Source organism: Bubalus bubalis, chromosome 3 (genome assembly GCF_019923935.1).
Source record: "Bubalus bubalis isolate 160015118507 breed Murrah chromosome 3, NDDB_SH_1, whole genome shotgun sequence".
NCBI classification, from domain to species: domain Eukaryota; kingdom Metazoa; phylum Chordata; class Mammalia; order Artiodactyla; family Bovidae; genus Bubalus; species Bubalus bubalis.
Window position 1 is genome coordinate 89287411 of NC_059159.1, and position 15061 is coordinate 89302471.

The window sequence follows — 15061 nt, forward strand, 5'->3', positions numbered from 1 at the left end:
TCTTATCCTTTTTTCTCAAATCTCCGCCTTCCCCGGGTTACCAAGAAGTTACCAGTGTCCAGGCTAACTCCTTCTTGATAATGGAACTCGTCCTGCTTACAGAGAAGTAGGTCTGAGGTTGGAAGCAGGTCTGCTTTGGCTGTATCAGAAGGCAATGAAGACTAGTCCACCCACTGCTGGACCCAGAGAACTAACACAAAATAAAGCACCGGAGCCTTTGGTTCTGTCTTCAGCAATATTTATTGGAAACAGCAACGCTTCCCGTGGGAAGACTTTATACATTAAGCAGTAAGATTTGCCTTTCACTCCACATGATCCACAACCGCAGGTGGCACATCCGAAGCAGCACATTAAACCTCTGAAAGAATCTGTACAGCTAGATAAATAGAACTCTGGATACCTAACAAGACTTTAATGACTGATACAAAAAAAAAAAAAACAACAAGAACAACTCATAAGCGTACGCATAGCACTGTACACACAAAATGAAGAGGAGATAGAAGGGACAGAAATAAATGTCGTTACTCAACTGCAAAAGAGTCTTGCATATGCAGCCACACATCTTAAACTGCTAAGCACAAAAATCGTCTTCATTTGGTCCTCATTGAGGGCAGAATATGCACAAACGATGTTCAAAGAACACAAGGAGAAAGTGGAATGGGAAGATAGTTACTGTTTCTTGGTCTATGGACTAGTGGGCAAATGGTTTCGAGTGCTCTTCTTCTTGTGTTTCTGTACCAAATGGATTCATGAAACATGTAATTCATAAACAGAACTGAAGTGAAGACATCTGTTCCCCATTCCGTGTACCTTCAGGAATGCCCTGTATACATATCTGGTTTCTGTACAGCAAGAAAGGAAAGCTTGGAGACCAGGTCCTTTCCAATTCCTCATAGTAGAGAACCTCTTCAGCTCCTCCCACAACATGATGACCATCTTACTTAGAGATAAAATGGGAATCACCCTCTGGCTTTAACAGCAGGGAGGGAAGAAAACCAGCTGAACCTCAGAAATAGGCATAAGCATGGGAACAAAGGAGACTTTTCAGAGAAGGCTTTGAACCCACACTAAACACTTTCTATGAGAGCATCCAGGGATTCACTTATTCAGACAAGAAGATAATTTGCTGGTGAGGGAGCCTTTCTTGGACAGTTCTGTGACTCACGAGTTTGGGAGGGGCTGATGTGAAAACAAGAACTTTCTCTTCTACTTAAATGGAGAACCTGAGACCTTGAGACGGCCCGCCGGTGATAGATAATATCTTCAGTAGGATGGTGGATATGTGATGTGGCTCATGGTCAAATTCTCAGAGGCCACAGCCCCCTGAGAACTGTGTAAACAGCAGTTCTGTGACTACTGGCTGGTCTCAAATGGTATTGTAAAAGCACATGCCATGCCCACCAGGCTAAGAAGATATCATCCATCACCATGACTCCTGTGGGATCACACGAGTCAACCAAACGTTCTCAGAAGGGCTTGACGACTTGGACCACTGCAGCCTGCACTTGGGATGTTTTGTAAGCAGCATTACCAAAGCAGTGGTTAAACCTAACTATCTGGGTCAAGAAGAGGTGAGCAGCCAGCGTTAACATCCTAGTGGGGCAGAGCAACCAGAATCTCCACATAATTGATGGGGAAGAAGCCTGACTGGCCGTGGAGCATCCCCTCATACCAGTTCTCATCAATCTGGTTAGTGAGTGTGATGATATCACCCTCTTTAAAACCCAACTCCCCTTCGTTTTCAGGTTCAAAGTCATACAGAGCTCGGCAGCAGGGCTGATCCATTGGGGCACCTGGGAGTGAGAGTAGGAGAGAAGAACACAGAGAGACAAGGGGAATTTAGCACACACAACTACTGCCTGGCTTGCTGTCCCCCTGGGCTCCTCCCTCACTCCTCTTCCTGCTGAAGCCTCCTCTTGGCACTGGTCCCCAGTGTCTGCTGCATGGCACCTTGCTCTCTACCAGTCTTCAGAAGTTTTCTCATGTTTCTGGGAGTTGCTGAATTCCTGTTTCTTTTTCCAGTATTAAAAATTGCTCACATCTATTGTTTTGGTACATACAACACAGTTCATCAAGGCTGGCCTTCCTAACAACGTGCAGAGATGGGAGACTCAATGACTTAAGGAGTCTTAGCGGGATTTGGACTTCCCAAGCGGCACTAGTGGTAAAGAACCCACCTGCCAATGCAGGAGACGTAAGACACAAGTGTTCGATCTTTGGGTCAGAAAGGTCCCCTGGAGGAGGGCATGGCAACCCACTCCAGTATTTTTGCCTGGGAAATCCCGTGAACAGAGGAGCCTAGTGAGCTATGGTCCACAGGGTTGCAAAGAGTCAGACTCAACTGAAGTCACTTAGCACAGCACAGCACAGCACAGTGAGATTTAGGTTCATCATGGAGCATGGCCAAAATTCTTTCCACACTAGCACTTTAAGATCTCTGCCTGTATGAAATAGTACAGTTCATTACACGGACAATGTTTTGCAGCATCAGAATAACAGTGCAGTTCACACTTTTTAAAAATAAAGACCTCAGTCTTTGGAAGTTGCTGTAATATAGTGAAAAACAAGACAATATAAAACATTGCGTTCAAGTTCTTACTCTCTGTGACCTTGTGTAAGGCACTTCAGTCTCAGTTTCTTTGTCTAAAATTGGAAGGAACAGTTAGAACTTATTTCTGTGGCTATTAAATGAGATTATATAAAAGTGATATAATTACACCTGTGCATTAATATACCGCATATATGACTATGATGTGTGTCCATCAGAGCTATGGCATAGAAAAATAATATATTTACCTTGATTTAAATAATGATGGATGGGCCCATATCTTAAAAGAGATCTATGTTAAATCAGTAAGCATACTGACCGAGTCGCTGCTGCTGCTGCTAAGTCGCTTCAGTCGTGTCTGACTCTGTGCGACCCCATAGACGGCAGCTCACCAGGCTCTCCTGTCCCTGGGATTCTCCAGGCAAGAACACTGGAGTGGGTTGCCATTTCCTTCTCCAATGCATGAAAGTGAAAAGTGAAAGTGAAGTTGCTCAGTCGTGTCCAACTCCTAGCGACCCCATGGACTGCAGCCTACCAGGCTCCTCTGTCCATGGGATTCTCCAGGCAAGAGTACTGGAGTGGGGTGCCATTGCCTTCTCCACTGACAGAGTAGGCATACACATATACTAATAAACTCAGACAAGTGCATGCAGATCCATGCCACCTAGACTGCTTTGAAGGGGAACAATAACATTTATTTATTTATTTATTTTTTATTTAGAGAAAGCAAGTTAATGAGTCTCTGAGAGAAAAGTGGAATATGTGATTGGTTTCTGAGCACCAGAGAACAGGTTACCTATAACTTACATGACTAGTCCTTGTAACCGGCTAACTTCTAAAAAGCACTGCTGTTATCCACACACGGAGTGCTCTGAGCAGCAGAGCTCAGCACAAGGGGCAGAGAGCCCCCACCGTCATCACACACCTCACTTCTTTCCTTTGCAGTCTCCTGAGGACACCTGTTTCCTCCCATCAAACACTGAGCACTGGGGATGCAGGAAACATGGAAGAAAGCTGCATGTCCTTACAGTCCACATCTAGTATCAGACAGTTCCTCTTCTTCAACCAAGCAGATTAGATTACTAAGGCTGAATATATCGCAAGCACAGGCTTTTACCTGATCAGCATGTAGCGGGTGGACAGCAGCGGTGTCAGCTAAAAGGATACATTACTGGGTATACACCAATATCCTTGATAGAAAATTAGTTTTCACTTTTCTTGTACCAACCTGTTACTACAGCACAGTGAACTGGCTGGAGGTTAGGGAGAGGAAGAAAGTCGAGCAGCTATTGAGACTCAGAATATATTCACTTGTAAATATATTCACCCACGTGTTTCTTTGACTCCAGAAATCTAATTTCCTAGAGCTGCTGTCTGTGGGTTATAAGTGAGTGTATGTGGGCACATACTGTCCAGGGGTATTCACCTTTATGCAGGCAAGATTCACAGAAGCAGAAAAACAGGCAGGAAAAAACCCATGACATCCCTACAATGAAACTGACATATTAAGGTGACTTTAAGACCACAAAGGTCAAAATCAAATGTGCTTGCTGCAGCAAGTAAGTGTGGGCTGATGGTGGACAGTGAGAGAAAAAGGGACTTACAAAGAAAGTTTAATAGAGGAGAGAGAGTAAAGGAGAGGAAGGGAGAGTCAAGGATACAAGAAGGAACTCCGTTAAGTTTCTGACACCACCATTCTGTAAGAAATATATTACTGTGTATTCCTCATGTAGCCAGACTGGACCACTCCTAGAATTTCTGGAAGCGTGTCAGCTGGGGGTGCCCAAGGCCTGTGGAGTGGGTTCTGCAGCTCTCAGCTCCTTACCTGCAGGTTTGGGGGTGCCTGTGTGGGAGAGGCCCCCATTGGGCTGAGTGCTGTCCCCTGTTGAAAACTCCAGGCTCATTCGAGGTTTAGGCTGATACTCCCTTCTTGGCTGGGATGAAGCTTGTCTTATTCTACATTAAAAAGAAAAAGGGGATGCAGCCAATTAAGACACAAAAAGAAAAGCCATAAAATCCAGAAAATACTTAGGTTACCCACCAGTCTATCATTGTAGAATATGAGAAAGGATCCTTAGTTTTCTTTTCTGTGTCTTTCTCCATGTTTTATGCAATAGTCACACCCTCTATGGCTATAGCCTCACTGTCTTCATTCTTCCTCTCACTTGCTCCCTCATTTACTCAGAGCTCACTTTGCAAGGATGCACTGTGTTAGGTGCCAGGAACACAAAGACCAATCAGTCACTGGTTTTACCCTCAAGCTTATGGTCTGGTGGGAAGACAGATCATAAACAACTGATTACTGTAAACTGTAGTAAACACTATTATGGAGATCTGCGTAAAATGTTCTAGGAACACAGAGGTGAGCTGGGGGTGAGGAGTCTACCTGTCCATGGAGAAGTCAGAGAGGGTTTGAGGAGAAAAGTAAAAGATGGTTAGCAGCCATTTCTAGATGAATAGCTACTCCCAGAAGACAGTTATTCCCTGCTGAGCTTGAGAATGTGTGGAGGGAAGAGAGGAGGAAATACGGTATACTCTGGGTACAGCACAGAGGAAGGAGAAAGAATCCAAGGGAGATGGGAGGAAGTGGGAAAGGCACAGGCAGCAAATGTATTCTGCACACCCCGAAGTGTTTTCCACAGCACCAGATGCTCACTAGCAAAGTGCACAGCCAATCCGCAAGTGTGAGGGGAGTCTCAGTTCAGTTCAGTTCAGTTCAGTCGCTCAGTCGTGTCCGACTCTCTGCGACCCCATGAATTGCAGCACGCCAGGCCTCCCTGTCCATCACCAACTCCCGGAGTTCACTCAGACTCATGTCCATCGAGTCAGTGATGCCATCCAGCCATCTCACCCTCTGTCGTCCCCTTCTCTAGGGTATGGCGATTGTAGAATGACAGTGGCTCCAAACATGGTTCAGAGGGAACAAAGAAAAGTGGCCTTCATGCTCAGCAGATGTCACAAAGATATATCATGCTTCTTTAGTATGACGAAATGCATGGTTTTCAACCCTCCTAGAGGCTTCAGAGCATGACACGTGTTTCCACAAGGGTTCACTGTCCAAACACTAGTCAAGGAAGACACTGAGGAGAGGATGAGGCTGGCCACATGGCAACAGGTTGAGGAAGTTTCTCATAACACAGCCCTATACCTGCAGGAGGCCTTGTGCATTTATAGCCGTATCAGCAGCTCTGAGAGCCTAATCTGGCCATAAGCTGAGAATAAAATCTCTTGAGGCAATCCTTTGATGTGCACACATTCAGCTCAAATAAAATAACACATATTACACAGCACAGGGCCACCACACACAGCTGTGCAGGCTGTGCCTCACAGCTCTAATAATTAAACCACCCCAGCCAGGATACGGGGACCATCTGAGGAGGCGGAACAGGCATAAGTAATCAGCTCCATCTGATGGACCTCATCACCACTCAGAGAAACTCAAAGTGTGAAACGACACAGGTGTTCCAATAGGTTATGCTTCCACGGGCGCCCCTGCGGCCCTGCTGCATGACCCTGAGCCCAGGCTTGCCGGTCTGTCAGGTGAGGTTAACGATACTTGTTTTACAGGGCTGTTACATGACTGATGGTGATATGCCTTCAGTACCTACAGCATAGCTGGCCAGCAAATCACATCCATTATCATTAGTAGCCTCCTGGGGGTCCCATCTGTAGCAGACAAAGTATTACCTCCGTATTGATTGCTCATAAAACACATGACGATTGTTGTTTAGTCACTAAGTTGTGTCCAATTCTTTTGCGACCCCATGGACTGAAGCTCACTGGGCTCCTCTATCCATTGGATTTCCCAGGCAAGAATACTGGAGAGGGTTGCCATTTCCTTTTCCAGGGGATCTTCCCCACCCAGAGATCGAACCTACGTCTCCTACATTGGCAGGTAGATTCTTCACCACTGAGCCACCAGGGAAGCCCAAACACAACTTTAGGAAGGAATGAAGGAAAGTGAAGGAAATGAAGGAAAACAGAGCCCAAGACAATATAAAATCAAAACAAATGATTCACAGGTTGCTTATGTAGGATCAGTAGGAATCCTGAAGAAAGTTTTTCTTCTAATGTATTCTAATATTTCCACTTCTTTATACACCATTTCATAGCAAGAAAATGGACATGGAAATGCAGGGAACTGTACAATACCTCTCCTCCAGTCTGACAGTGACCTGCTGCAGGATCTGGACTGCCTGCTTATGGTACTCCAGCTGGGCTTGGACGAGCGCAGACAGCTGGCTCACCTGCTCGATCTGCAGATCAACGGGGGAACCACGTCTTAGTTATCAGGTTACAGTCCTTAATCATCTGCTACCGCTCAGTCCAAATGACACAGCTACCCCTGACACACAGCCCAGTGCCCGGCGGTGCCCAAGACTAGGCAGTGAGCCAGGCTAACTGATAGTTTTGTGGGTAACAAATTGATTAAAGATAAGAAAGCATCCCTGTGCTTGGAAACTCTAGTTCTAGGAGAAGAAACATTAGTCAGAATCCTCCCAGAGATCATAAAGCTCTCATCAAAATCTCATGCTTAGCCACAACCTTCTGATTAGGATTTGGCTTCTTTGATTGACTTTCTATAGGACAAAAGATGCATTGACAAGAACATTCTTTGCTCTCTATACTTCTCATGCTAAGTCAATATGAGTGCTGTTAATAAAAATGTAAATATTGATTTCTCATATGAGGCACTATGGGAGGCAGTGTGGTTTGACAGAAAATCTTTTGTTCTCTCTGACCCTCATCTGCAATGTAAAAGGGTTGGGTTAAGTGACACCTTGGGCTCACTCCACCTCTAACCTTCTGCGCATCCTTGGTTACTCTTCATGTGTGTCTTGCGTTGTGATCCAGTTAAGTAGTTGCCTCTGAGTGAACAGAGGCAATGCTACCCCATGAGTTTTGGAGTAGGGCTGGGTCCTTGGTGAAGAGAAGGAATGCTGTGACTCAGGTCACCCTCTCCCTCATGGTGTTCCTCCTCAGTAGGTAGATGGACACGTTGTTTTACATAATCACAAATTAGCAATGTTTCTGGAGAGTCTGGAAGTCTGGATATGTTCAACATGCCTCCCCTGTAACCAGTCAAGGGGGGGGTGGGCAGTAAATACCTAAAGGCTCTGTAAATACCTTGGCAGAAGCTGGTGAGCAACTGATGGGGCTAGAGGTGAAGATGAGCAAGGACAGAAAATCTGGTTAACAGGTCTTATGACATGAGTCGTTAGAAAGCAACTTTTAAAGCCATGAAAAATAATTCAGCATTCTGGAAATGTGAAGGCAACTTTTTAACTATCTCACCTATGTCCCAAATGTAGTATCTATGCAACAATCTTCAACCTTAATTGTAATTACCTTTGGAAAGAAAAGGTTAACTTTACCTCAAAATATAGACCATCTTAACCATACATAAAACTGAGCACCGAAGAATCAATGCTTTAGAACTGTGGTGTTGGAGAAGACTCTTGAGAGTCCCTTGGACTGCAAGGAGATCCAACCAGTCCATCCTAAAGGAAATCAGTCCTGAATATTCATTGGAAGGACTGATGTTGAAGCTGAATCTCCAATACTTTGGCCACCTGCTGTGAAGAACTGACTCACTGGAGTAAGACCCTGATTCTGGGAAAGACTGAAGGCAGAAGGGGAAGGGGACGACAGAGGATGAGATGGTTGGATGGCATCACTGACTTGATGGACATGAGTTTGAGCAAGTTCCGGGAGATGGTGATGGATGGGGAAGCTTGATATGCTGTGGTCCATGGGGTTGCAAAGAGTTTGACATGACTGAGTGACTGAACTGAACTGAATGTATATTGGACACATACTTACTGACAACATTGACTGATTTTCTTATTTAATCTGAAGTCAATTTGCCTTACACTTCACATTTCAACAGAGTATTTGCTTAAACTATTGGACTTATATAGGTCATCAGAAAGTGAAAGTCACTTGGTTGTGTCTGACTCTTTGTGATGCCATAAACTGTAGCCTGCCAGACTCCTCTGTCATGGGATTCTCCAGGCAAGAATACTGGAGTGGGTAGCCATTCCCTTCTCCAGGAGATCTTCCCAACCCAGGGACTGAACCCAGGTCTCCAGCATTGTAGGCAGATTCTTTACCATCTGAGCCCCAGGGAAGCCCAGGTCATCAGAAACATTCTTTATCTCCCTACTATTTATAATAGTTTAAGATTATTAGCAGACAAAAATCTAGTTACATCAAACTTTTTGTTGTGCTGTTGTGTGTGTGTGTGTGTGTGTGTGTGTGTGCTCATTTGTATCTGACTCTTTGCTACCCCATGGACTGGAGCCTGCAAGCTCCTCTGTCCTTAGAATTTTTCTATGTAAGATTACTGGAATGTGTTTCTGTATCTACTGCAGGGTCTCTTCCTGACCCAGGGATTGAACCCGAGTCTTGTGCCTCCTGAACTGGCAGGTGGATTCTTTATCACTAGTACCATCTGGGAAGCTCACAGCAAACTACAGGAATATAGAAACAGCTTTACAATTTCTCAGTCTACTTTATAATTTTAAATTATTTTAAAAAATAACTATCTACTGAAGCTTTCACCACATAGTACTATCAGTGATTCACATTTTAAATTTCATAACCCTTTAACACATTAATCCTCTTCCTCAAAGGTGAAGTTAAATTAAAAACCACAGGAGAGTCACTCACATCCATCTCTAAGAGATTGAACATGCTTGACTCAGCAATCTCCTTAGACTCATCAAATTTCTCCAGAGCTTGACGTAACTCTTCATCAGGAATCTTGCCTTGTCGTTTCTTCTTATAATCAAAGTCCAGGCGTCTTCCCTCCAACTTCTTCAGATGATGCTGAAAAAATCCAGGGCAGAAATGTGCTTTGAAGGGACTTATGGAAAAGGACTATTTACAGCTCACTTCCCCACCATGCCCACTGGCTTCCAAAATAAGACAGGCTAAGTTCTAAAACATCACATCACCAGAGAAATAAAGAAACACACATCAATAGGGGCAAATGCTTCTAAAGGCTAAGACATTTATGTTTGGGAAACACCTTTAAAAATAATTAATAGCAAGAAAGAAATTGTGGAAAATACTGATGCCCTTTATTGTCTGCCCCTGCTGGGTCAAAGCTAAGGTGAAATATATGCCTCTCCACCCTATGACTAGGGGTGGAAGCTAGGAAGGTTTAGAAAGCACAGGCATATGGGGCTCACAAGTCTCCATCTTCAAGGAAATGGTATCTCGTGGGAAGGCAGAGGAAAAATGGTTTCCTTGAAATGAAGTGAGAAAGAAAAGTATTCTTCCTTTTTCATATCATAAAACATTTGTGCTGGAAGGGATTTATTTTTGAGGTAGTCCAGTCTATTAGAATTACCTTAAGATGTTTACTAAAACTATGGATTCTTGATCACCTGAATTAGAATATCCAGGGCTGAGGTCCAGGCAACTTGGTCTTAGCACTTAGCCTAGCAGACTGATGCAGCTTTAGGAGAATCATGGATTAATTTAAGTCTCCCATCTGACAGATGATGAGACTGGGTCCTAAGACCTAACCTGAAAGAGACCTTCATCAGGACCTAACCCCCAACACTGCGCAGTAATTCCCCTTTGCATCACGCCAGATGCACACATTCCAGGTGTGGGACTGCCCAGCCTTGCCCCAACGCCTCCAGTAACCAATTAGGAAAGTAGTTTCGCAAAGCCACAAAGTATTTTTTTCCTACGAGCTGCTACTGCTGCTGCTAAGTCACTTCAGTCATGTCTAACTCTGCGTGACCCCATAGAAAACAGCCCACCAGGCTCCGCCATCCCTGGGATTCTCCAGGCAAGAACACTGGAGTGGGTTGCCATTTCCTTCTCCAATGCATGAAAGTGAAAAGTGAAAGTGAAGTCGCTCAGTCGTGTCCGACTCTTAGTGACCCCATGGACTGCAGCCCACCAGGCTCCTCCATCCATGAGATTTTACAGGCAAGAGTACTGGAGTGGGATGCCATCGCCTTCTCCAAGCTGCAGTGTCCCACTATTAATGGGTGGAGGGAAATGTGCTAGATTTCTCTTGACCCTGGATGTTCAGGGAGTGAGAGGGAAGGAAATGAAAATGAAGTTGGGAGTGGGGAAGAAATGAGAAGGTGGGAGGAAGAAAATCCTTGACCTTCCTGCCACCACACACCCTGCCTCCAGCCCATGCCCTGATCCAAACTAAGTGCTTGTCCCTTTGGAAGGAATGCCCTTTTCAAATGTCTGAACCTGCAGTCAGCTGCAAAACCGAGCACTGGAATCAGAGAGACAAGTTAGGTTTGGAGTGAGTCTGCCACCTAGCAACAGTGTGGCAGGGTTGAAGATTTAAGCTAGAGATTGCAGAGACTTCATTTATCTGAAAATTAAATTTCAGACAAGTTAAACAGATATCTGTTGAAAGAATGGATGAGCAAACATTACACACCTAGTTAGAGGTTAAAGCCAGTTGAACATTATTTATTTGGAAAAACTAAACTGTTCTACCGGAGAAGGCAATGGCACCCCACTCCAGTACTCTTGCCTGGAAAATCCCATGGACGGAGGAGCCTGGAAGGCTGCAGTCCATGGGGTCACGAAGAGGCGGACACGACTGAGCGACTTCACTTTCAGTTTTCACTTTCATGCGTTGGAGAAGGAAATGGCAACCCACTCCAGTGTTCTTGCCTGGAGAATCCCAGGGACGGGGGAGCCTGCTGGGCTGCTGTCTATGGGGTCACATAGAGTCGGACACGACTGAAGCGACTTAGCAGCAGCAGCAGCAAACTGTTCTACATGTTTTAGAAAGGATAGTTGGGTATATTTCCTCAAGTCTAACAACCATTATGAAAACACAAGTTTATAGTGTAAAAGAAGAACTACATATACAAGCCAACAACTGGTATAGCTGGTATTTTAGAGGGTAAAATCATCCCAGAAAACATAGAATAATTAATAAAATTGTATAGTCAGGGAAAGAATATCCTTCTGGAGAAAAATGCTTGAAAAACTTGAAAACTGAACATGGAGAAATTAAATGCAATACTCATGAGTGGAACAGTCATAATAATGGGGCAAAAAGTATTACATTTACCATTTATCTTGATTTTTCATGCTGGATTTTTTACAGTTCACATGCTCAGTGTTGACAACATGCATGGTAAGTTTAAAAAAAAATGTTTCCTAAAGGAAAAGGGAACCTGCATCTGTACAATTCCAACATCCAGTTTGCAAATAACTTGTATCAGGTACCTGAATTTCCCTCAGATCTTTGTCATGAAGATTCTGAAGGGGGTCAATGAAGTTCTGCTTCACTTCCATGTCCAAGGAGTCCTTTACCTCCGAGAGTTCCCTCATGGCCTCCCCCACCTCACCAAGCGCTGGGCCTGCAAGGTGATAAGGAAGCCCTTGAACATTAAAGAACAAAGATGAAATGCACTTGCAGTAACAGGGCCCCTCACAAACCAAACCTGGGAACAGCTGCCTGTCTTCTGAAGACAACCAAGACAAGAGACGGTATATAATGCCCTCTGGAGATCAGTGTATTTTCCATCTGAGAAAGTTCATAAAAGTTCACTGAGTACAACAGACTCAATGCCCCTAGGGGTGGGGGCCAGCATTCCTTACTATAGAGAACATAAAAGTTTGCTTTTCCTTTGAAAAGGAATTGGAAGTTCCCTACCCTCCTTTGGAGGAGCCTCTTGATGAAAGTGAAAGAGGAGAGTGAAAAAGTTAGCTTAAAGCTCAACATTCGGAAAACTAAGATCATGGCATCTGGTCCCATTACTTCATGGCAAATAGATGGAGAAACAGTGGAAACAGTGGCTGACTTTATTTTTGGGGCTCCAAAATCACTGCAGATGGTGACTGCAGGCATGAAATTAAAAGACGCTTACTCCTTGGAAGGAAAGTTATGACCAACCTAGATAGCATATTCAAAACCGGAGACATGACTTTGCCAACAAAGGTCTGTCTAGTCAAGGCTATAGTTTTTCCAGTGGTCATGTATGGATGTGAGAATTGGACTGTGAAGAAAGCTGAACGCTGAAGAATTGATGCTTCTGAACTGTGGTATTGGAGAAGACTCTTGAGAGTCCCTTGGACTGCAAGGAGATCCAACCAGTCCATTCTGAAGGACATCAGCCCTGGGTGTTCATTGGAAGGAATGATGCTAAAGCTGAAACTCCAGTACTTTGGCCACCTCATTTGAAGAATTGACTCTTTGGAAAAGACCCTGATGCTGGGAGGGATTGGGGGCAGGAGGAGAAGGGGACGACAGAGGATGAGATGGCTGGATGGCATCACCAACTCGATGGACATGAGTTTGAGTAAACTCCAGGAGTTGGTGATGGACAGGGAGGCCTGGCACGCTGCGATTCATGGGGTCACAAAGAGTTGGACATGACTGAGCGACTGAACTGAGCTGAACTGAACTGATGCTGGGAAAGATTGAGGGCAGGAGGAGAAGGGGACAACAGAGGATGAGATGGTTGAATGGCATCACCAACTCAATGGACATGGGTTTGCGTAGATTCCAGTAGTTGGTGATGGACAGGGAGGCCTGGCATGCTACGGTTCATGGGGTTGCAAAGAGTCAGAGACGACTGAGCAACTGAACTGAACCTTCCTTTGTAAGTACTTGTGCATGTGGGCTAAGTCACTTCAGTCATGTCTGACTCTTTGTGACCCCATGGACTGCAGCCTGCCAGACTCCTCTGTCCATGGGATTCTCCAGGCAAGGATATTGGAGTGGGTTGCCATGCCCTCCTCCAGGGGACCTTCCTGACCCAGGGATTGAGCTCATGTCTTATGTCTCCTGCATTGCTAGGTGAGTTCTTTACCACTAGCGCCACCTGGGAAGCCCTCCATAAATACTTGTGTGTGTGCATGCTAAGTCGCTTCAGTTGTGTCCAACTCTTTGTGACCCCATGGACTGTAGCCTGCCAGGCTCCTATGTCCTTGGGATTCTCCTGACAAGAATACTGGAGTGGGTTGCCATGCCCTCCTCAGGGGATCTTCCCAACCCAGGGATTGAACCCATGTCTCTTACATCTCGTGCATTGGCAGGTGGTTCTTTACCACTAGTGCCTTCTTTATTTTTATCTATTTATTTATTTTTGGCCACACTGCATGGAGTGTGAGATCTTAGTTCCCTGATCAGGGATCAAACCCACGACCCCTGCAGTGGAAGCACTGATTCTTAACCACTGGACGGCCAGGGAAGTCCCAAGTACTCGCTCTCCCCTAGAGGACATCTGTTTAAGGTCAATGTATTCAGCAAAAACTTGGAAGGGAGAGCAGGGCTCAATCAGGAAGAACAATTATTTGCTGTGACCTCACATTGTGAAGGACTGAAAACAGAAGGTGGTTAGTATGGCAGCTGAGGGTCCAAGGAGAGCGAGGTAAAGGAATTTGCCAGGGGTGTCACATTAGGTACCCTACACAGATGAGCAGAAGCTAAGAAAAAGCTTGTGGAGTGGGGTGTTGCCCCGTTGCTGAGTGTGGCAGTTCCCTCTGCCCCAACGCTCAGGCACTGCCAGACACACACAGTGGTAAACATCCAGGCCTGCCAGACACACACAGTGGTAAACATCCAGGCCTCTGGCTGTGTCTGCCAGCTATGGTAATGATGGGATCTTATGAGGAAGAAAGAAAGTGAATAAAATTTCTAAGACAAATGACACTAAAAATGACAAAGCAACTCTGAAAACAAATAAGGGGCCCATGTGTACAAGACCCACAACTGAGTATCAAAATATAAAATGGTCTTAATTATTTCCTGCAGGGCTTTTTCCAGTGGCACTAAGATCCCCAAGACAAATGAAAACTGAAAATGTGAGGAAGCACACGTTACCAAAGTTGCAGTCATCTCCAAGCTCTCTTCCAAACTTGAGCATGGCCTCTGCCAGCAGCGCCTCTGCCTGGGGGTAACCTGGCCCTTTCTCCTGGCCACGGATTTTCGACATGGTGTTGATCATGCTGAGTTTGGCTCTGGAAGCTGCAGGCAAAGAAATAAGAGACTGTCAAAGTAGGCAGTGTGATGTAGGAAAAACAGGGCTGGGTAGAGAATCAGGCCTTGAGCAGACTCTAAACCAGTTCAGCTACTGAAAACTGTACCTTCACCAATGTCCTCATCTATAATATGTGCAGCTTGGTCCACAGATAAAACACAAGCATGCCCTTTTCATCACTAAACTCTCCCTTTCTTTCAGAATCTCATGAGGAACTTAACAGCAAAGGCAAAGCTCTCCAGGCGAAGGTCCCATCTTTGTGTCCTCCTGCCCATCTTCCCATGTCTTCTATTCACTGCTGTGGCCATGCAGTTCTTCTGTGGACCTGGGAAAGCACTTAAAAACCATGGGGTTATATGACCTCTAAGTTCTAGGATTCCACTTTTATATTTCAATTCTAGGAGCCTATGGACTGAAGTAGGAAATTCATTGTTAATTCTTGCAACGTGGGCCTTCTGCCATGTTTCACTTAGACCACGTATAAAATTGAACTATTTGGAAAATCACTTCTTTACTAAGATTCTGA

General features: G+C 45.0%; 1 protein-coding gene across 3 annotated transcripts in view; it reads right to left on the minus strand.

Moving 5' to 3' along the window:
- Positions 1 to 221: 221 nt before the first annotated feature.
- Positions 222 to 15061, minus strand: part of SH3GL2 (SH3 domain containing GRB2 like 2, endophilin A1) — a 222913-nt gene continuing 208073 nt past the window's right edge. For all 3 annotated transcript variants that reach the window (XM_025281474.2, XM_044939815.1, XM_025281475.2), the window contains exons 4-9: positions 14379 to 14522; positions 11777 to 11910; positions 9221 to 9379; positions 6701 to 6804; positions 4374 to 4504; positions 222 to 1793 (exon numbers count right to left, since the gene is read on the minus strand). In XM_025281474.2, the coding sequence (XP_025137259.1) occupies positions 1594 to 1793; positions 4374 to 4504; positions 6701 to 6804; positions 9221 to 9379; positions 11777 to 11910; positions 14379 to 14522 (872 nt within the window). In that variant the 3' untranslated portion in view covers positions 222 to 1593. The remainder of the gene's footprint in view (positions 1794 to 4373; positions 4505 to 6700; positions 6805 to 9220; positions 9380 to 11776; positions 11911 to 14378; positions 14523 to 15061) is intronic.